This window comes from Mandrillus leucophaeus, unplaced genomic scaffold (genome assembly GCF_000951045.1).
Source record: "Mandrillus leucophaeus isolate KB7577 unplaced genomic scaffold, Mleu.le_1.0 Scaffold9, whole genome shotgun sequence".
NCBI classification, from domain to species: domain Eukaryota; kingdom Metazoa; phylum Chordata; class Mammalia; order Primates; family Cercopithecidae; genus Mandrillus; species Mandrillus leucophaeus.
Window position 1 is genome coordinate 3,351,197 of NW_012109807.1, and position 23,809 is coordinate 3,375,005.

Sequence of the window (23,809 nt, forward strand, 5' to 3'; positions counted from 1 at the left end):
CCCATCTCTATTGAAATACAAAAAATTAGCCAGGCATGGCAGTGTGCGTCTGTAGTCCCAGCTACTTAGGAGGCTGAGGCAGGAGAATTGCATGAACCTGGGAAGTGAAGCTTGCAGTAAGCCGAGACCACGCCAATGCACTCCAGCCTGGGTGACAAAGTGAGACTCTCTTAAAAATACAAAAAAATACAAAAATTACACCACCATTGGTGCACACCTGTAATCCTAGCTACTCAGGAGACTGAGGCAGAAGAATTGCTTGAACCTGGGAGTAGGAGGTTGCAGTGAGCTGAGATTGCACCACTGCACTCCAACCTGGGTGATAAGAGCGAAACTCAACCTTATTTAAGAAAAAAAAAAATGTTTTCTCACAGAGAGGTTGGCAGTAAATGATTGATCATGTGCAAAAGTTGCCCCTAGGCAGCTGTCTTGTTTTGTTCATAATCATGAACAGTTGGAGTGCATCGATGACAAAGGCCTTCTCCTTGCTCTCCCTTCTAAAGAATGCCTTAGTTTGTTTGAGGGAGGCTGTCCTCTAGGGACAGATAGATGCAAAAGCAGCAGGAGGTTATGGGATGGACATATTTGTGCTGCAGTCACCATGTAACAGTACACTTTTTGCTACTCCCTTATGTGCGGATATCAAACATCATACCGAGTGGCTCTGGGCTTGGGAATGTGAGCTGGCAGTGAGGGGCATGCCTCGAAGTAGCTCCAGTGCCATCAATCCTCATCTAGGATGCTTCATTGCCAATGTACTTTGTTGACAGGGGAGGGCCCACAAGGAGGTTGCACAGTGGCCCTCTGCTAATGACTTTTTGGTCCACAAGCACCTCTACAATAAGGTTCTGTGACCTTGACTCCTGTATGACTCCCCTAGGGATGCTGCGAGAAAGTCCCACAAGCTGGGTGGCTTGAATTAACAAAAATGTATCCTCTCACTGTTGTGGAGTCTAAAAGTCCAGACTCGAGATGTTGGCAGGGCCATGCTCCCTGAAGGCATTAGGGGAGGGCCGTTCCTTGCCTCTTACAAGCTTCTTCTGGTGTCTGCCAGCAGTCCTCACTGTTCCTAGGTTTGTGAGTGCATCACTCCAGTCCCTGCCTGCATCTTCACCTGGTCTTCTCTGTGTGTCTCCTCTGTGTCATATCACCTTCTTATAAGGACACCAGGCATTGGATTAGGGTCCACCGTAGTCCAGTGTGAGCTCACCTTCAATAAGGATAACTGTAAAGACACTGTTTCCAATTAGGGTCCCATCCTGAGGTTCCAGGTGGGCATGGATCTTTGAGGGGACACTATTCCACCCAGTACAGCTTTTATAAACAAAATGACCATGCTGTGAAATTAACTGGTATTACAGACTGGAAGTTTTCGTTATAAATCTCTCAGAGCACATATAATTTTATTTTGAATTTTACAAGGTCTTAAACTGTGGCTTATTCCCCAAATGGTTCAATCACGTTTCTTAAGACAGCCTAGGATGCAGGTATTGAGTGTATGGATTAGTGCTCACTGCTCAATGTAATAAGTAACCAGTAGCCAATAAGCACGGTTAGGTAAGGGAATGTGGGCAGAAGGTTATAATAGGCTTGCCGTCTTCCCTCAAACATAAGTTTCTAGTGTATTCTCTGGGAGGAGAGGAAGCTGGGGAAGATGAAGAAGAATCAGAAAGCTTGGTGCCAATGGGTCCAAGCAAGTATACGCACAGCATACAGACACACACAATAGACACACACACAACAGACACACAACAGACACACAAGCAACAGACACATGCAACAAACACACAGACACACACACATACCACGGACATTGTGAATTTCTGATATTAGGAAAGGAATTACTTAAAAAGAGAAAGACTTGCAGAAAGCTTAAACTGAATTTGGTTAAGAATATACATGATAAAGTGTAGAAATGTCCAGAAACAAAAAAAAAAAAAACAAAGGAAAAGCCCCACAAATGTCCCACAATCCCTCCTAGAGAAAACTACTACAGATATATATTTTCTAATTCTATCTGTCTCTCTATCTATCTGTCTGTCTATCTGCCTATCTATCTATCTATCTATCTCTCTATCTCTCTATCTATCATCTATCCATCTGCTGTCTATCATCCACCTCTCTATCTGGGGCAGTCGGAGCCCCTCAGATCTCTAACTGCAGGGATTCCCATCTGTCATTCTCAGCTGAGGCCTGAGCTTAGCAGGGACACTGAGATAGGCCCCTTTCTGGAAGGAAAAGGACTCCTTGGATACGTGTTTTAGTCTGCGGTTCCTGATGAGCTTGATAAAGTCTCTAAGAAGTGCAGTAAAGACAGTCCCATCCAGCTTCTGTGCTTCCCTCTCTCCTTCCCCTGGAATCACTCTGCACGGTGACCTGAGGCCTCTCCCATCCCCCTGGGCTTCTTCCCCATTTTCGCTCACAGAAGTTTCTCTAGTAAAACTCCTATACGTTCAATGCACTCTGAGTGTCTAATCCATGACGGACCTGGACAACATCTATCGGTCTGTTTGTGTATCAATCATACTTTACAAAACTGTTAAAATCCTGGTCTATTTTATTTAAACAAACTGAAGCCATGCTTTAAGAAAACCTGGGCTGAGTATTTGAAACAAAATGTGACTTATGATTTTTGAATGAATCCAAAAGAATCTTAGTGGTTGTGTCTCGACTCGGTGAGTTTGTTTAGTCCAATTTCACTTTCTGCCACATATGGGTCTTAGAAGGCCTGGGTATTGCACTGTTGGAGTTGAGCTCACACTGAAAGGAATGAAGCCACAGTGAGGAGTCACACACTCCCCACAATTCCAGAAAAGGAAAATCTGAATGAGGTTAAGTGGAACCTGACTGTTTATTTGACTCTCAAATCCAGAGGAAACTCAGAGAACATGACCGAGACTCAAAGATTTGAATATTGTTGCCATAAACTAAAATTCTTTTACATAGCTTGTTAGATTATTAGTAGCTACCCAGACTGTTCCAATGGCCTGGGAAAGGCAATTGGACCAGCCTTGTCTTTGGACACCAGTGTGCCCTGCCAGGAAGATGCCATGGCAGTTTCAGAAGCTAAAGTAGTACATATAATTAAGAAGACTGCCTTTACAATCACAATCCTTACTACTGGACGAAAAACAGTTCTTACCTTTCAAATTACCAGGCTTTGGGTAACATTATAGTTGCAAAAGATTTTCTTTGGGTTCATTTCAAGTCACAATAATGTGTGTGTATCTTTTATACACTGAAGGGAAAAGCTCAGCCAATGCTAAATCTCAAACATGTCCACAGCCCCATAGAGAACAAGGTTAGATTTTCCCTCTTCACTCATTGTCTCAGCAAATGATCCTTTTGTGTTACCTTTAACACAAGATTCTCCAAGCCTTCCAACATTATAATAGTGATGGTCCTGTAGCTGATGCCACTGTAAAAGTTTGCAAAGCCATTTTAACATTCAGAGACTCACACAATGACTAAAAACATTAGTCCTTCGACCAGGGCTCAGCAGAGGTGAAGAGTCAATCCCAAATGTGCTGACATTTTTTTTTTCTTGTTAACTTTATTGAGGAAAGACTTACATATGATAAACTGCATCTAAAATGAATGAATACTGGACATTGTGGACACCCATAAAGCCATTGCCATAGTCAAGATACAGAACAATTCCATGAACCCTGAAAGGTTCCTCATTCATTTGAAGTCCATCCTTCTCTCTGACCCTGCCCCAGGAAATCTCTAATTTATTATTGTCACAGTAGATTAATTTACATTTTATATAAGTTGAATAACAAATTATGAACCCTTTTTTTCTGGCTTATTTAACTCAGCATGATGTTTTTGAGAGTTACCCAAGTTGTTGCAGGTATTAGTGGTCCCTTCCTTTTTATACCTGAGTAGTATTCTATTATCTGGTTATGGCATATTTTCTTCATTTATTTACCTATTTACCTGTTAATGAATACTTGTCCACTCTCCACCCCCAAGTTTTTGGCTGTTTGAATGTTGCTACTATGAACATTCATGTACAAGCCTTTTTTGTAGACCTATGTTGTCATTTCTCTTGCATATGTACCTAGGAGTACAATGGCTAGGTAGTATGGTAGACATGTGAAAGTTTTAAGAAACTGCCAAATTGTTTTCAAAGTCATAATATCAGGCCAGACATGGTGGCTCATGCCTGTAATCCCAGAACTTCGGGAGGCTGAGGCGCTGAGGAAGGTGGATCACTTGAAGCCAGGAGTTCAAGACCAGCCTGGCTAACATGGTGAAACTTGTTTCTACTAAAAATACAAAAATCAGCTGGGTGTGATGGCATGTGCCTGCAATTCCAGCTACTCAGGAGGCTGAGACCCGACAATCCCTTGAATCTGGGAGATGGATATTGCAGTGAGCATGTGAGCAGAGATCATGCCACTGCACTCCAGCCTGGGCAACATGGTGAGACTCTCTCTCAAAATTAGAAAGAATAAAAACAAAGTCATCATATCATTTTATATACCCACCTGTGGAGCCTAAAGCAACCTCATCTTAGATGCTAATCCACCATGTTGCCTCTAAGATTTCTGTTTTATCCACTGTTCTTTTTGTAAAAGCATATACTGTAAATTTTATCCACTGTTCTTTTTGTAAAAGCATATACCCTTGATTTACAGTAAGTAAAGTAAGTACAGCAAGCCCAAACAACTTTGTCCATAAATTCTGCCTATAGACAGATTTATACAACATTCTTGCCTTTCCCTACAACTGTTCTACACATTCCTTCTCTATGGTATATAAGCCCTGGGTCTGGGAGTTAATGGCATGGGGCTCCACCGTATCATCTCACCACTGCTGAAGACACAAGCATAGCTTCTGTTCCTAAGTCTCTGTTAAATGTTTATTTCTAAAAAAACTAGGTATATCCATCTCTTTTATCTGCCTCTCAGCTTCCTTGGACTTTTGGGGTAGACTTGGACAAACACTGTCTACTGCAGACCACCACCAGAAATGTATGAGATTTCCAGTTGCTCCATATCCTCGTCAACACTTGATATTGTCAGGTTTTTTTATTCTAGTAATTCAAATGGCTGGGTGGCATTTCACTGTGATTTAATTTGCATTTCCCTGATTACTAATTATGTTGTGCATATTTCCATGTGCTTACTGGCCACAAATATATCATCTTTTATAGTGTATCTGCTCAAATCTTGTTCCTATTTTTAATTGAGCTGTTTATAGCCTTATTGAGAACTAAAATTATTTAAAATTATTTGCATATTCTCTATGTCTTTTGTGAAATGCATGTATAGTGAATGTTTTCTTTCATATGTAGCTTGCTTTTCTGATTGTGCATTTTGAAGAGCATTTCTTTTTCTTTTCATAAAATCCAATTCATTGCTTTTTCTTTTTTATGTGTGTTTTAATTTGTGCTTTTCCTGTCTTTTGACTACTCCAAGGTCAAAAAGTCTTTGTTTCTATAGTCATAAAGATTTACTTCCATGTATTCTTCCAGGACATTTATAATTATACCTTTTCCATTTCATCTATGATACATCCTGTGCTAATTTTTAAATATAGCTTGAGGTTAGGGGTGATTTTCATGTTTTCCACATGGATACCAGATTTTTTCAGCACCATTTGTTGAATAGACTGCCTTCCATTGAATTGCCTTGGTTCTTTTGCCAAAAATTAATTGACCATGTATATGTAAGTCTATTTCTAAACTCTCCAGTCTCTTTCATAGTCTATATCTCTATTCTTTAATTAATATTGTCATTTGTGTAGAATTATTATTATTGTGGCATTATAGTAAGTCATCACATAAGTCTTTTAGCTTTGTTTTTTAGTTTTAAACATTGTTTCGTGTAGTCTAGGTCATTCACATTTCCAAACAAAATTTTAGCATCAGCTTTGTCAATTTCTACTAAAATGTTTTCTGGGATTTTGGTTGGCTTTTATTGAATCTATAGATAAAATGGGAGAAAACCGATACCTTAAAAATGTTGACTCTTCCATTAATGAATATGATATTATTTAGGTCTTCTAATTCCTGTCAGTAATGTTCTATAATATTCAGTGAAAGGATCTAGCATATCTCTGTTAAAATCAGTTGGAAGTATTTCTGTTTTGGGGTACTCTTAAATGTTATTTAAAAGATATCTAAAATGTTATTTTCTTTCTTGAAACATGAAACATCTAGAAGTGTGTCGTTTGATTTCCAAATATTAAGAATTTCCTAGATATTTTAAATTTATTTTTAATTCTGTTGTGAACAAAAGATATACTCTGTGTGGCCTCAAGGCTTCTAAAGTTATTGAGGCTTCTTTAGTTGTCAAATGTATGGTCGTTTTTATTAAGCATACCATAAGCACTTGAAAAGAATGTTGAGTTTGCAGTAGTTGGGCACAATATTCTATGAATAGGGATTAGGGCAAGGTGGTTGATAATATTCAGATTCTCCATGCTTTGCTGATGATATTTTACTTGATTTTAGTATCATTTCCTAAGAGAAAGGTATTAGAATCTCTTACTAAAATTATGGAATTGTCATTTTCTGCCTTTCAAATTGTCAATTTTTAATGCATGTATTTTGTTGCACTATTATTAGGTGCATACACATGTACAATTTTTAGGTATTCTTGATTAGTCAGCTTTTTTTATCATTATGATAGATCCCTCTTTAACTTTCTAATACATTCTATCATTATGTCTTTTAACTGATATTAATGTAGCCAAATCAACATTATTATGCTTATTGTTTGCTTGGTTTATCTTTTTGCATCCATTTACTTTCACCTCATTTATGTCTTTATAATTAAATTGCATTTCTTATAAATAGAATATATTTGGGCCTGCTTTATAATCAGTTTCATTAATCTCTGGCTTTTAATTGGAGTGGTCAGTCCATTAACAGTCAATGCATTATTGTTATGGTTAGATTTAGATCTACCATATTACAATATTTTTTCTTTTCCCCTCCTTCACTCCTGGTTTATTGTCTTTTCCTGCATTCATTTTTATCTATTGAATACTTTTTAGAATTCTATTTTAATTTTATCTATTGATCAAATTTTTTGCATTATGTTTAGTGGTCCTCTACAGTAACATCCTTAACTTTTTACAGTATACTTTGGCTAACATTATACTACTTCATATAAAATAAAGAAACCTTATAGCCATGTCAGTTCATTAAATGTACTGATTTTTAACTGTCCTTAAGAACCAAAGTAAGAAACCTCTTTGTAGTCATAATATTAAATCTTATGGATTCATTTGACACTGATAGCTGAGGCCCTAATAATAATTAATTGCATTTTGTTGTGATCACCAACCCTCCTAGCCATGAGAGTTATGGTCCCCACCATGCACATGGATCCCTGTAAGGGTAACTTCTATGACATAGCATCTGAGGAAGGGGTAGTCTTGTTTGACTATATTACTTTTAACAGGGGACTTTCTACTCAAGGGTGAGAGTAGACAGACCTTCAGTAAGTCTATCGATAGACTAGGGTCTGGGAAGTAGTCTGAGGTGAAACCCTCTGCCCAGCTTGCAGCTATGGTAACTGTTTTTTTCTGTCACAAACATAATTGACTTGGAATGGATGACTAGAGAAATACGGTGAGATAGATTAAGGTACAACGAGGGACCATGAAGAACTATGAGTTGTGGGACAGAAAAACTGAAAAATAGAAACTAAGAGAAGGGAAAGGATAATTGAGTGAATGATATGGAAGCTAACTGGAGCGGTGATATGGTTTGACTATATCCCCCCCCAAATCTCATCTTGAATTGTAGTTCCCGTAATCCCTATGTGTTAGGAGAGTGACATGGTGGGAGGTAATTGAATCATAGGGATGGTTACCTCCATGCTGTTCTCATGATAGTGAGTGAGTTCTCACAAGATCTGATGGTTTTATAAAGGGCAGTTCCCCTGTACATGCTCTCTTGCCTGCCACCATGTAAGACGTGCCTTTGCTCCTCCTTTGCTTTCTGCCATAATTGTGAGGCCTCCCCAGTCATGTGGAACTGTGAGTCAATTAAACCTCTTTCTCTTTATAAATTACCCAGTCTTGGGTATTTCTTCATAGCAGCATGAAAGTGGACTAATACAGCAAATTGGTACAGGTAGAGTAGGGTGCTACTATAAGGATACCCAAAAGTGTGAAAGTGATTTTGGAACTGGGTAACAGGCAGAGTGTAGAAGAATTTGGAGGGCTCAGAAGAAGACAAGAAAGATTGGAACTTCCAAGAGACTTGGAAGGCTCAGAAGACAGGAAGGTGTGGGAAAGTTTGGAACTTTCTAGAGACTTGTCAAATGGCTTTGGCCAAAATGCTGATAGTGATATGGACAATAAAGTCCAGGCTGAGCTCGTCTCAGATGGAGATAAAGAACTTGTTGGGAACTAGAATAAAAGTAACTCTTTCTATGTTTTAGCAAAGAGACTGGCAGCATTTTGCCCCTGCTCTAGAAATCTGTGGAACTTTGAACTTGAGAGAGATGTTTTAGAGTACCTGGCAGAAGAAATTTCTAATAGGCAAAGCATCCAAGAGGATGCAGAGCATACACATTTGGAAAATTTGCAGCCTGAGGATGAGGTAGAAAAGAAAAAAAACATTTTTTGTGGAGAAATTCAAGCCTGCAGCAGAAATTTGCACAAGTAATGAGGAGTTGAATGTTAATCACCAAGACAATGGGGAAAATGTCTCCAGGTTCTCCAGGATATATCAGAGACCTTCACAGCAGTCCCTCCCATCACAGGGCTGGAGGCCTAGGGGGAAAAATGGTTTCCTGGGCTGAGGCCAGGGTGCCCCTGCCCTAGGCAGCCTTAGGACATGGTGTGCTGTGTCTCAGCTGCTTCAGCTCCAGCTGTGGCTAAAAGGGGCCAACATACAGCTCAGGTCATTGCTTCAGTGGGTATAAGCTCCAAGCTTTGGCACCTTACACATGGTGTTGGGTCTGTTGGTGCACAGAAGTCAAGAATTGAGGTTTGGGAACCTCTGCCTAGATTTCATAGGATGTATGGTAACATCTGGATGTCCAAGCCAAAGTTTTCTGCAGGGGCAGGGCCCTCATAGAGAACTTCTACCAGGACAGTGCAGAAGGAAAATGTGGAGTTGAAGCCCCCATGCAGTCTCCCCATTTGGGCGCTGCCTAGTGGGGCTGTGAGAGGAAGACCACAGGCCTCCAGACCCCAGAATGGTAGATCCACTGACAGCTTGTACCATGTGCCTAGAAAAGCCACAGACCCTCAACACCAGCCCATGAAAGCAGCCGGGGTAGAGGGGGAGGTGGGGGTTGTACCCTGCAAAACTACAGGGGCAGAGCTGCCCAAGACCACGGGAACCTACTTGCATTAGCATGACCTGGATGTGAGACATGGAATCAAAGGAGATAATTTTGGAGCTTTAATATTTGACTGCCCTTTTGGATTTTGGACTTGCATGGGGCCTGTAGTCCCTTCATTTTGGCCAATTTCTCCCATTTGGAACAGGTGTATTTACCCAGTGCCTTTATCCCCACTGTATCTAGGAAGGAACTAACTTGCTTTTGATTTTACAGGGTCATAGGTGGAAGGGACTTGCCTTGTCACATGAGACATTGGACTGTGGACTTCTGAGTTAATGCTAAATTGAGTTAAGACTTTGGGGAACTGTTGGGAAGGCATGATTGGTTTTGAAATGTAAGGACATGAGATTTGGGAGGGGACAGAGGTAAAACAATATGATTTGACTGTGTTCCCACCCAAATCTCATCTTTAATTGTAGCTCCCATAATCCCTACTGGTCATAGGAGGGACCCAGTGGGAGGCAATTGAATCATAGGGTGGGTTTTTCCCATGCTGTTCTCATGATAATGAATAAGTCTCATGAGATCTGATGGTTTTATAAAGGGCAGTTCCCCTGCACATGCTCTCTTGCCTGCTGCCATGTAAAACGTGCCTTTGCTCCTCCTTCGCCTTCAGCCATGATCATGAAGCCTCCCAGCCATGTGGAACTGTGAGTCCCTTAAACCTCTTTTTCTTTATAAATTACCCAGTCTCAGGTATCTCTTCATTAACAGTAAAAAAATGTATTAATACAAATGGGAAGACAAATTTAAAAATCGATTGAAAAAGCAGTAGAGTGTGAGCGAGTGACCAAATACATCCCTGATGAGGCTCTGAAATGACTATGTAATAGCTATTAGCACTGCTTATCCAATGTTTCTTTCCCTTCTAGGAACCTTGTAAGATTGCACTTCTAGTCTCTTTGAGGTTAGTTGTCACCATGTGATTATGCCTGGCCAACTTTTGAGTTTGCAAGAGTTTTTGTTTGTTTTTTTTTTTCTCAAGAAAGAATTATAAGAGAGAGTTTCAAATAGGAGAGAATGGGGCATTTGCTTGCTGAGGTGAGACCCTCCAGAAATCTCTCTCTCCTCCAGCACAGTGACCAGCAATGTTCAAAATGGTAACTGCTCTATAAGCTAAAGACCTTGAATAGCGATGAGTCCGGTTGATTTTCTAGCTTGTATTAAGGAGCTCTGGCATAGTAAACTCTGTCATGGGCAGTTTCTTGGCAACCACCTTCTCTGACTCTCCAACCACAAAAGGAAACCAACTAAGAAAACCAGCAATTACCTAGCAAGCTCTGCATAATGATGTAAAAGGCAGAAGAGAGGACGCTCTTTCACCTCACTCCTAAAGGAGGGGAAAAAAAGACCTGAAGCCCAGGATAGAGAAGTTAAACAAGGTGTTCACCCATGTTCTTGGGGTTGAGATCTCTGGACATTCGTTGTTTCTAAGTTCAGTGAATAGAGGTCAAGCTGGTGAACTGAATGGATATCAGAACATGTAATGAGGAGAAGAGAAAAGTGTGTGGATCAATAAAACTTGTTTATTGACCTAGGGCACAGCAATGACTTTTCTTTAAGGAATTCTTTTTCAATTTAAAAAGAATTCTGAGCTTGAAGAAAGATGGAGGATTGCCATGGTTCGTAGCTGCAATTATCGCCTACTTGCCAATGACTTCCAAATATGCATCTTGTTTGATCTCTGGCCCAGGCTCTAGATTTTCATTTCTAAAACTACTGAACAATTTCTTTCAATTGCCTGTAGGTTTCTAAAACTCAACAATTAAAAACTAACCTAATACTATCATCCACCTCCACCAACACCTGTTCCTCATGGTGCCATCCGCCATCCAAGAACCCACCTGAGCCTACCACCCCTCAGTCTATGCAAATCCCTCTCCTCCTTCACTCGCCTCATCAGTTTGGAGCAAACGATTTTAGGACTATCTTTCACCATCTAGTGTCAGTTCACCTGCATGATACAAAAGGTAACTTAAAAGCCACTTAACCTCAAAACTGTTTTAACCATAAAAGCAAGCATCAGTTGTAACCGATAGATTTAAACTCACTGAAGACTATCTCTGTAATTTGCTTTTTCCGAGAAGGAGATTGCTCTGGCATAGTGGAACAAGCAGTGTCTGACACTAAGTAGTAGCTCAGTAATATTTTTTGATAAATGGATGGATGGATGGATGGATGGATGGATGGATGGATGGATGGATGGAGGATTAGAACTCAGGGGACCTCTGGTTCCACCAGACATGACTGAACTTCATTGTTAACATAAAGAAATGAGATTTCATGGTCTCTCAGCTCTCTTGGTGGTATTAGCCTATTACTAACAACCAAAGCTGGTCCTGGGGGGTAAGGAGGAAAGCATGGATTACCCCAGCCTGGAGGCAGGGTCAATGGTTTCCTCCCTCACCCATCGCCTGGATCTAGTGCTCTCATCCAGGCCTGTGCAACAGGTTCTGCTGGATGTCATCCATTTATGCAACCATTGAGGAAGCTTATAAGGAAATTATTTGTCAGTCAGCACCTCCCAAACGGCCAACTCATGGGGCTTTTCACATGACAGTGGGCATGTTTTTTTCCTACTGCAGCCTAACATACCCACAGGCCCTTAAGGATGCGTGAACGGGTATTGTTGGGGGTGGGACAGCTGTTGAAAACCACAGGACTAGGAAAGTCCCCAGGCTGTGCTTGAAGCCCTAAGCTTTTCTCTCAAGTCAGGAATTTCTGTTAATGTATTATGCAACCTCCTAGGAATTATCTGTGGCTAGAAAGGGTTCTAATAAAACACAGAACAAGCAGGTCCATGGTTAAAAGGAATGATTTACAAACTGAAAGAAATAAGTCATGTGTTCATAGCTGTGGCTCCTCAAAGGCAGGGGATGAAGCGTGTTTGCTTTTGCATCCCAGGCACTCAGCAAGGCTGGCTGGAGAGAACTTCTCCCATGCGCTTTTCTGTACTCTTTCGGATTATTCCCTTAAAAGCTCAAGAGACATTGCTTCCCTCCCTGTTTCTCCTCTAAATCCATTTCCATAGCTGCTCAACCCCACCTCCTGACAAAGAAAAGACAACTTGATAACCAGAGAAGATTTGTTCTTTTTTCTTGTGCTTGTGACCTGAAGTGAGTTCTAATCACTCCTCGGTAGCTCACAGTGTAGTCTAGCTGAAAGCCAATTTGTACAATTCAAACGTCAACCATTCTGTTTATTGAGCCAGAAGAAAACGAACCAAACAAGGGTTTGATGAATCAAATGGGAGGTGTTGCAATGAAATAATAAAGCGCCCCTCCAGCCCTGTGGTGTTTTAGCATGCCTCCCAAAGATTATCCCACACCCTTCAGGCTGCTCCTTAAGGGGCGAGTCTGCGGCTTGGACTCCCAAAGTGCAGGAAGTAAAGGGGTTGCCTGTTGTGGAAGGTTCGGAGTCAGATTTGGTGAACCTCCACCCCCTGCAACACTCTCCTTCATTTCCTGGGATCTGCATTGATCTACTGATCTGCTCCTCACTTCTCCCAGCTCCTCCTGTCTCCCCAGCCCAATCCAAGCTCTTTATCACAAGCTATAGTGGTTGCTGCACCTCTCCCTCTCTCTCCCCCTCTCCTCTCTCTTTCTCTCTCTCTCTCTCTCTCTCTCTCTCTCTCTCGGTCTGTCTTTCTCCCTCTGCCTGTCACACACAGACACACACACACACACACACACCCCAGCTGTGGGCTGAGAAGTTCACCGTGAGAAATTCCAAATATTTTGACTGAAAGCGCATGTCTGAAGGCAAATGCCTGAATCCTTTGGGACCCATGTCTGGGCTGGGTGGGCACCAGACTCCTGCCCTCCCCAACAGAAGGTCAGAAGCAGCCCCAGGAGAGAGCTTCACAGCTAAGGCACTTGCTGAGACTTTGCAGGGCTGTGGCGTTCACTCCCCAGGCACCCGAAGCCAACCAATCAAGGCTGCATGGCCCTTTCTGCTTGAAGTTTAGGTATAATCTCCATTTCTATGCCTGACAGACACCCAGCAGATGGTCGCTTTTACGTGGACCCATCTCTGGCACACAGGAAGGGCAAGGGGACATTTGTGTATCACCTGCCCTGCGCCAGGCCTCCGGAGTCTCATTTCACAGCCTCCTCACAGTCACCCTTTGAAGTCAGATTAATCATTCCCATCTTACATATGTGGAAGCTGAGGCACAAAAGGATTACGTCTCTTGCTCAAGATCAGGCAACTTTGTAGGCCCATGCCCCCCATATACAGTGAGCTCCCTATATCTTGGCCAGAGGAAAGTGTCTCCTAGTAAAGCTATCTCCTCTCGGCTCCCATCCTTGGAATCAGAATAAAATGAAAGGAAATATAAAGAGGACAAGGAAAAGATGCCTATTCTCCCCTCAAGATTCTGTTCAAGTGTACATACAGCTCTTCTCTAGGAAAAGCTGAGACTGCAAAGTTCAGATAGACAGACACGACAATGTGGCATCTTTAGGGTGTCAGGAGAGCTCTGTGGCTCAGACGTACTCATGCAGGTGGGCTCGCATAAATAACACCAAATGCGGGGGACTGACTCTGGGCCAGGTGTTATTTTAAATGCTTTACGTGTATCAATTCATTTTAACCCTCCCTCAACCCTATCTCCGTATTACAGAAAGGAAAATGAGGCCCAGAGAGGGTAAGTAATTCACCTGACGTCACTCAGTTTGCAAGGAGTGGAGGCAATGAAGCATATGACTTCCCATCCATGCTCTTGGCTATGCTTTACTGCTCTTGAACAGGAAGTAATAGAGTAAGGACCCCTTTTGAGGCAGGAAAATATAAGGCAGAAAGGATCATGAAGGAAAATTTGCCCTCAAATGAATAGGCTGGATACGTGGTTCACCCTCATGTGCCCTGTGTCCAGGACAGTGGGGTGCAGGACACGTGCATGACAAGGTGTGGGGAAGGAGAGATAGGACCCTGGGAGTCTTCCCTCTGCCCATGCCCGCCCCTGGTTTTATCCCACCTTTAGCATTTAGGCTCAGGAAGCAATTCTGAAGTTTGGCGGTGACAGTTAATTTGAGGAAAATCACCCCAGTTTGCTCCCTCTTGGGGGCTTGAAGAAAGGGGGCTTCAGTCACTGGAAACAGAGACCTGGGCAGCAGGCCAGCCCCAGGGCCAACGCGGCCCCTGCACTCCTCTCCTAGTCCTCACTTCTTGTTGCCTCATTCATTATTCACTCTTCCGGCAGCATCCATTCTTTCACTAGAGCTCTTGACTCAGCGCCCTCTGCAATGCTCCATTCTAGATGCCGAGTCCTGTGATTGCAGGAGGGAACAGCATGGACAGAAATCGAGAGACCCAACAGACAACAAGCCAGCAAAGTTATGTTGCTACAGGGACAGACAGATGAGAAGAGAAGAGGGCAAAGGAATTTTGGCATGAGGGATCAGATATAGGATCGAAGATACTGGATCTAAGCTAGCAGCAAGAATCCATAATAAATAGAGGGAAAATTGCAAAATGAATGAAAGGTCAACGGTCTCTGATAGAAACTCTTGCCATTGATCGCCTCAGCCAAAGGGAATTGCTGGCTGGGCAAAGCAGTGAGTATGACTTTTCACTCTGTCTCTGGGATACTGAGCTTCATAGAATAAACTCTAGTCAATGAATAGATAAATGACTTCTATGAGAATCTGTGTCTTTATAACAAAAATAAAACAGTGAAGAAACTTAGGCACACGGTGACCTGCTAAGTCACTCAAGAGGCCTGAAGGACTGAGAAGGGCCAGTACAGAGATGTGGACCTAGACAGTCTGGGTCCAGGGGGTCTCTGTCCTTAACCACTATGTACTATCACCACCTCATTAAGGTGCCGTGAGGCTTAAATAAGGAAAACGTCATGAAGCAGCCTTCAAGGTGACTGGCCCAGTGCTCAGAACATTTCGCTCCGCTTCCCCTCCCACTATCCTCCTGGAGAATGGCATCCAGAGCCAGTAAGATGTCACCAGAGGAGGAAGCAAGAGTAGGAGGGGAGAGAGGGATGGGGAAAAGGGGAAGTACCGGGTGGCAGTCAAGAGCAGAGACACCCTGGAGCCAGGCTGCGTGGGTTCCAGCCTCAGCCCTGGCCCGCCTGGGTCTTTGACCTCTCTGATGAGGTAGAGGAGATAAGGAGCTGGGGCGAGCCGGGGATGATAGAAAGCTTGGTGGCCTCCCTTTGTTGCTTATCCAGCAAGTTGATCCAAGAAAACCAGGGCAGAATATAAATCTAAGAACAATCCGCCCTACCACCTGTGAGGTGGTGCCATATGTAAAATCAGCTGCTTGTTCAGAATGAGCTGAACACTAAACAGGGTCTGGGAGCTGCTTCAATACAAAGTCATGGCCAGCATTCATTGAGTGCTTACTCCAGGCTGGGCATTCACTCTGCTAAGAGCTGAGTATAAATTTTCCAGTGATCCTGTGAGCTGAAGAATGTCATTATCCCAATTTTACAGCAAGAGGAGGCACAATAGGATCAGAATGTTGCCTTAAGCCACACTGTTTTGCAGAAAGAACCCTGGCTTCACTCACTGGACTTGAGCCCAGTCTCCTCATCGGTAGCACGTAGGTTCTCTCTTGTCCCTCCCAGTTCCATGAGTGGAAAATTCAAAAGGTAAGGACAAAAGGAAAAGTTTAGGAGGAGGCAGAGCTGCGCACACCCGTGTCTGCTCTGTCATCGTTCAGGCGGTGTGTCCTTGTGCAGCTCATTTTAAACTCCTTTGCTTTATTCTCTTCATTCATGAAGTAAGGGCACTTGGTCATGCCTCTTAGTAAAAGCAAAGGATTTAACAAAACACTAATAAATGCAGAAATGACATAGTAGCCACACCTGTCTTCCTGCTGTGATTTTGGCCATGAGATTTTAACTAGGGACATTGTTCATGCAATTTTAGAAACATCCTTTTCTTAAAAATAAAAAATTATATATATCCAAGCTGTACAGCATGATATTAATATATATATTAATATGTTTTTATATATTTTTTCACATATATTATATATATGTTTATATATGTGTGTGTGTGTATATATATGCTGTACATGGTGAGATAGTTACTAAGGTCAAGCTAATTCTTGTATCCATCTCCTCACATTGTAACCATTTGTGTACAGTGGAGGGTGAGGACACTAAAGATATCTGGGTTTTGTCTCCCTCCTTTTGCCCCATCATTAAGCGTGTGTGTGTTCTGGTGATTAGTGTCATAACCTAAAATATTCAGCAAGATGGAGGAATAAGTGGGGCAAGAGATCTGGAGAATCAGATTCATCAATATTTCGGCTGTTGGTAGCAACCCCTTGTCTTTGGTGGGAAGGCAGCTCTTTTGTGGATGAAGATTTGCAGCGTTGTCGCATGTAACCCACAATCACAGGCCACCTTCTGGATGACTCAGCCTCCTTGCCGAAAAGGCATGCTGGTGACTGCTGCCCCCAAGAAGGCTCCTTCCTCAATGAAAGGGTGAGGTCAAGGCCCTTAGCTCAAAATACAACTGGACGGCAGCAAGTACCCGTTCCTTTTCAGCTGTGTTCTAAATATGGCCCTGGGGCTTCTCTGGTTTCACTTAGGGACCCAGCAGTGCCAGTGCACACTTAATACTCACTGTGCTGTGGGTGACCACAGAGTGGCCCAAGATTGACGTGTGAAAAACCCCACAGAGCCAACGCAACAGCAGCTCTGCCCAGCAGAGGTCACAACAGTGTCCTCAGCAGATACTCCGGTGGCTTGAAAATTATAATTTTATCCTGAAATGATCGTTCTTAAAAATGTCTCCCCCAAAGCAATTAAACTTTGGGGAAGTCAAACAAATGTTGCTAACAAAGAAACCCCAACCAGAAGCCAAGCCGGGGTTGGCTCTCCATGTGAAATCTAGAGACAACTCAGGAGGAAGTCAGATTCTCAAGCTCGAGGCAGGAGTCAAATGCTTTCCTTGGTAATTGATAAAGACTCTTCCTTGGCAAGAACTTTTGTAGATTATATCAGAGTTTTTGATGAATAAAGAATGTGCTGTGAAAATTAAAGAGATGGCATTTATCCAGTAGTATCTTGACTTCTGTAATAATTCATGAAGGAGAGGTTGAATAATTGCCTCAGAATGGACTTCCAAGGGGTGGCCCTGGTCTTGTCACAGATGAACACCCTCCGGGACATTGTCAGTAGTGTGGGTGAGAGTAACCAGATAACCCCCAAAAAACTTGGATCTGAGTGAAACAAGGTTATCTCTGGGAGATGAACTACAAATGGACACATCATGGATCAGAGGGGCTACATTAAGAGACAGAATGGATTCCCAGACAAGGACATTTGCTCATTTGTAACACAACTGAAAGTATGACAGTATTTATAGAAGGAGTGGGTTGGGGAAAGGAGATCTCAGAGACTAATCCAGTGTGGTCTGGGGAGATGGATGCGGTCCTTGTTCTAGGCATACCATCATTTTATAGCAACATATATCAGCTTCTCTCAACCTGAAGGCAATAAATCCATAGTTCTCAAACTTCAGCAGTCATCTGAGGTTTTAATAACACAGGTTTCTAGGCTCAACTCCCAGACAGTCTGGGTTAGAGGGTGTGAAATGGGACTGGACATCTGAAGATTCATCAGTCCCACCAGTGTGATGTTGAGACACATGGCCTGAGGACCAGACTTTGAAAAATGAAATCTCTGAATCGTATGGCAGTCTGGAGTCCAGGTTCCCCTGTCAGCTTCCTGACAATGTGGCTTTTTGTGAAGCTTGCCCACAAGTGTAGAATACACCAGCCTGATGATTCTAGTGCCTTGCCTCAGCCATTAGGGATTCTCATTATGAATACATGATTTGACATCTGGCTTCATGTATGGGCCTCCTTCGCTTTGGAAATCCGTGGGTATAGCTCAGATTATTTCTCAAAGGGGACTTTTTCTCTCTGTACTATTTTTGCATAAAGTTTTTACAAAAAAGATCTTGCTTGCCAGGTGAATTAGTAAATTGTAAATGGGAAAAAAATTAAAAACAGAATGTATGCATGTCTTTTGGTTAGACACAATCTCTGGAAGCAAAATATGAAACCCAGGATCAAAAAAGGGTACATTAGTAGGTTTCACTATATAAAAGTTTAAAACTTCTATAGGGTAAAAGATACTATAATCTAAAAAGTGTAAATGATAGAATGGAAGAAAATATTTGGTCTTTATGGGACATTCAAAAGTTTAAAGGTAAGATAATTTCATGAATTTCTATAAATCTTTTTTTTAAGCAAGTGGTCCCAAAGACGCAACATTTGCATATAAAAATTGGAATATGACATACTTTTACTAAAAAAAGTATTCATTGTTTATCTGAAATTTAAATTTAACTTGGTGTCCTATATTTTTTTAAGTTTGCCAACCCTGAAAGGACATGAGCTTTCAATGTACAGCATGTGACAGAGTCATGATTTGCAGTTGCTGAAAAGTTGCTTAATATTATCATGGAAATTAAAACAAACATGAGAAATGCTTTTTGCTCATGACATTAGAAAACATTAAGGAAACAATGTCCCTTGTCAAAAATACAAGAAAATATGGATGCAATACACTGTCTAAGGAGGTATAAACTGATAAAGGCTTTCTGGAAAATCTTGACAGCTGTGGCCTAGGGGCTGAAATTAAGGTTTGATATTATGTACTGCCTCGATATTTGGCAAAATTATGAAGACCTCAGCTGGTCTATCTGCAAGTTTCCCTCCTCGCTCCCATCCCTGGATAAGGTGCCCCAGCCAAACCACCCTCCTTATCAAAGGTACCAGGCACAGTTCCTGCTTTTTCCTCAGGTTTCAGGTCCCTGCCAACCTGCAAAATGATTCCAACAACTCAATCACCTCCTCCTGTGAGAACCAGGGAGCACCTGGTTCTCTTGTTACTACAAAGCCTGCCTCCCGCAGCTCCTGTTGTTCATTCTGTTCCCAAGTGCAGCCTCTGTGTGGCCCTGCGGGGCATGTGGCATCCTCCTCCCCTTGGCGGTGAGTATAGGTGACTGATAAACTGCTGTCAGTCTCATCTGCCCAATGTTGGGTGTCATGTGTTTGGCCATCTATAACCTTAGAGTGAGAATCTCTCATTTACCAAAGAGGCAGATAGGAGCTGATTCAAACAGCAGCACATTTTAAATTGTTAAATATACATACTGTTTAAACTGGAAATTTCACTTCTAAGAAAACATCATATAAAAATACAAATGCAAAGAAAGAGGCATGCAGAAAAAAATAATATTCAACATGCATTTCAACATTACTTGTAAGAATGAAACTTTGGAAACAACCTGAATGACCCATTCATCAGGAAACTGTTAGATAAGTTACTGTAACTTCATCTATGAAATACTATGCAATAGCTGAAAAGACATAGAAAAAGGGCCAGACACGGTTGCGGTGAGCCAAGATTGCATCATTGCACTCCAGCCTGGGCAACAAGAGTGAAACTCCGTCTCAAATAAAAGAAAAAAAAAACAAGACATGGAAAGACTTCTTATATCTAAGCAATACATAAAATCCACCCACTTTATATTAAAAAATACAGATCACATACACATACATGATAAAAGATTTGCAAAAATGTTATATATGCATATAACAAAGACAGGAGGGAAAAGGCCAAGCTGATAAAAGTGGTTGCCTCTTACATAGAGGAGGAGGTGAGGGCAAGCAGAAGCTTTTGTGTTTCATGCGATATAGTTTTGTACTGTTTGATTCCTACAGTGAAAATGTATTCTAGTATCACTTATGTGCTGTGACAGAAATTTAAAAATAAGAAATGTATATAAAAGTATGTATAAAAGTCTTCCTGTCTAACAACTGCCGAAGGTTTGTAGTAATTAATGAAATTGAGTAACGGGACTGGCTACTTCTCAATATTCCAGCACCGCCAGCCTGCAGACATCCCCTGAGCCTTAATGGCAGGTGTTGCTCAAGCCTGTATGTCCTTCTCAGTTTCCCACCAGAAAGACTCATAAGCAAAAACACCTCATTCACGTTTTTCCACACAAGTCCTGCAACTGAGTGATACAAACACTAACACATTTTCACAAATCTGTCGCCGTCTCTTCCCTGACCCTTATCTCTAATGCGGTATGTTAAAAAACAAAACAAAAACGCATATAAAGGGAGTGAGAGTGAGGTCTGATGATGGAGAGAAAATAGAAACATCAGCTTCTGCTTTAGCTGCCGTGAAACCCCAGAAGGGCCATTAGCAACAGTTTCTCTTTGCTAAGTGAAAAACTACATTTAACTCAAGAATGACACGTTCTTTCTCCTTTCCCACTCTTTAGAGAAACGAGCTGGCTTGTGAATGACAAGCAATGCGAGTGAGCCGTTATGTAGGCAGTGCAGATCCTCAGGAAATTCACCAGAACTCGGACCACACCGCGTGGGCTGAAGCTCATCCCTGTCCTGCTGCCTGAGCCACGCTGGAGCCCTCTCCATAGCCTCCGGTCCCCAGCCCCACCCCGAACCCTCATCTTCCCCGGAAGCGGGGGCGGGCACATGACATCTCACCACAGTAATGCCGTCATTGAGCAGGGCCTCCCCGAAGATCATCATGTAGAGCTGCTCGTTCACACGCGCCTCCTCAAACACAGCCAGCACGGCCACGGGGTCCACGGCGGAGATCAGGCTGCCGAACAGCAGGTTCTGCAGCAGGTTGACGTCACCCAGGCCAAAGGCCTTCACCTGGCAGATGAAGTAGAGGGAGAGGCCAATGCCCAAGGCGTTGATCAGGGCCCCCAGTACTGCCCACCACAGGATGGAGCCGATGTTCTCAAAGAAGGGCCGGGTGGGCATGAAGTAGCCGCCCTCCAGCACGATAGGTGGCAGGAGATACAGGAAGTAGATGCTGGAGTCCATGACCGGAGGCGATTTGTGGTCGGTGCCGAAGATGATGCTGCCCACTAGCGCCCCCACCAGGATGAGGAGGCAGCTCTCTGGCATGAGGCCCGGCAGCCTGCGGTAGAGGTGGAAGCCTGCGGAACAGCAGAGAGCACAGTTAGGTGTTTGCAAACGAAACGGTCTGGGTGTACCTGAGGTCTTTTAAAGTCAAGCAGACAGGACCGTGGGCAAGCTGGCTGGCATCTCAGCCTCAGCGTCCCATCTGTATCAGGAACTGGTAGTGTCATGAGGGTCGTCGCTAAGATCAGTAGGTAACATGCCCAGCTCAGTGCAGGTCACAGAATCATTCTCAGCCAGCTGCCCCCTCCCCCATCCTCCTTCCTGCTTTCCCATCTTACAGGGATCTGCGAGGGTGCGTGAGGGAGAAGGAGAAACGAGGGTGAAACTTTTGCACTCGTGCAAGCTCAGGTTTCAAGCTCATGCCGAATCTATTATAGTCACCAAAACCTGAGCTTGTTCCAAACTTACCTGACCTCATTCCCCTCTTCACCCAACACATACACAAAAATTAAAAGTCCTTTATTTTGTCTCCTGTGTTTAACCAATGACATTGCTATCTGGTCAGCCACTGAAGAGGGAAATCAGGTCGCATTCTCTTGAGTGACTCTTCATCAATCAGCTCTGTATTTATTTCTTATGTCATGACTCTCATTCACTACCCTTAAAATTATCCCCTCCTCTCCATTTCTTTGGCTACTGCCTTTATTTAGGATCTTCCCATTTCTCATCTTAATGATTGCATTGTCTTCTTGACCTCCAATCTCACCCTTGACCCCCCAGGTCATTCCACACTCTACTGTCAGATGATTTTTCTACACCATGGGTCTCTGATTGTCTCAATTCCCACCTAGGATTCTGAAGGCACACAAAGCATCTCCTGGATTGTAAACCAAGGGTATTAGTTGAGAGCCTCACTGTGCAAAGACTACAGTTAAGTACCGCCAGGTGGAAGACCAGAGAGGTAGACAACTGCAATTCCCAGTATCGATAAAGCTTTAGAAACAAGACCTGAGCAACTAAGAAGATGACGTGTAAGTATATAATGAAGGGCATATTGAACATATCAACAAACATGGTGAGAGATCAGAGCTCAGCAGATGACCACGGGGCTCTCTCCAAGTCCGTCTCCCACACATTCTGCACTATCTTTACATAGCCTGCATTCAGCCAGTCAAAGGCCTTGTCACTCTGCAGGCCTCTTTCTTGTATTCTCATTCTAATGTCACTGCTTGGATTGTCCTTTTCCTTGGTCCCTTTAAGTCCTGCTCATCCTTTGAGGCTTAGCTTTCCCTAGCTTCTTCCTAAGTTCATATGTTCCTCTGAATTACGACTAATAAAGCATTTTATCTGACTCTGTCTAATAACAATAATCCCTGTCTACTATTTTTTTGTGCATGATTCATGTCTCCTAATAATGTGGAAACCCCCAGACTCAAGCAGAATGATTTACATTGTCATGTCTCCCCAAATACTTAGCACGGTATCTTGTCCACAACAGCTGGCCTATTTGCTGAAAGCATCTGTAAGTGTATAAATGAAGGAATAAACAGTTAAACGTTTATCAGAGAAGCTTTTTCATGAGAAGAGATTGAACAGGTTGTTAGAGGAGGATTGGGTAACAGAATGGGAGAGATTTTAGGTGGGAAGAGCATCAAAAGTGAAAGAAGAGAGGAACAAATGGCCTAGCCAGATATCTTTGACATTCATTAAGGGGATCCACTCGGCTGGAGCAACCTTTGAACTGGGAAAAGTGTCAGGAGAGGACTTGGAAAATGATTTTGAGACAAATAATGGAAGACCTTGAATTCAAACCTAAGGAAGGTGGTGGGCTTCCAGCCACAGGCCACAGGGAGTCAGTAAATGTCTCCTTGGGAATTGTTAGATTCACCCATCCAAAGATGATATGAACTTCCCTGACCATGGCTTTGAACTTTTTTCCATTAACTATAAGTAAGCAAGTTGACACGACAGGGTGTAATTGTCACCAAGGAATACCATCCCCACTTTCATTTGGCTTCAGGGTTGGGGTAAGCACCTCTTCTGGTGCACTGAACTCATCGTTTTCTAATCACTGCTTATTTCTCCATTTCCTCTTCCTCCTCTTTATTTTACTTCTTTCTTCTTCTCCTCCTATTTCTCCTCCTCCTTCTTCATCTTCTCTTTGTCCAGCTCCTGCCGCTCCTTCTTACTCTCTTCCTCCTTCTCCTTCTTTTGACCTCCTCCTTCTACTTATCCATCTCCTCCTTCTTCTCTTTCTCCTTACCCTTTTCCTTCTCCTTCTTCTTCAGTTAGTGCTTATTTTAACCAAACTTAACTTTTTTAATATATAAAGCAGGTGGAAAAGCCCATAGCATGATTTTCTCAGGCCTTGTGGCTCCCCATTTTGGCCTTGCTTCCAGGAATCCAGTTTCCTGAAATGGATCCAACATTCACCTGCTTTAAGCCAAGTTGCTCTCTACACAGTTGTGCAGGAAGAGGCCACACATCCGTAAGTAGGGCCCTGTAAAGAGAAATGCTACCTGCCTTTCACATTTTAAAACTTCTCCCTTTCATGATGGACAATAGAGTCAATCACTTAAAATTTACAGTTTCAGTCCTTA

The 23,809-nt window shown here is 42.7% G+C and overlaps 1 protein-coding gene across 1 annotated transcript in view; it reads right to left on the reverse strand.

Annotated features, from left to right (window-relative positions):
* SLC9A4 (solute carrier family 9, subfamily A (NHE4, cation proton antiporter 4), member 4) overlaps positions 1-23,809 on the reverse strand; it is a 68,519-nt gene that overhangs the window by 41,646 nt on the left and 3,064 nt on the right. Inside the window, exon 2 of the mRNA XM_011969573.1 lies at positions 20,820-21,283. Within this exon, the coding sequence (XP_011824963.1) occupies positions 20,820-21,283 (464 nt within the window). The remainder of the gene's footprint in view (positions 1-20,819; positions 21,284-23,809) is intronic.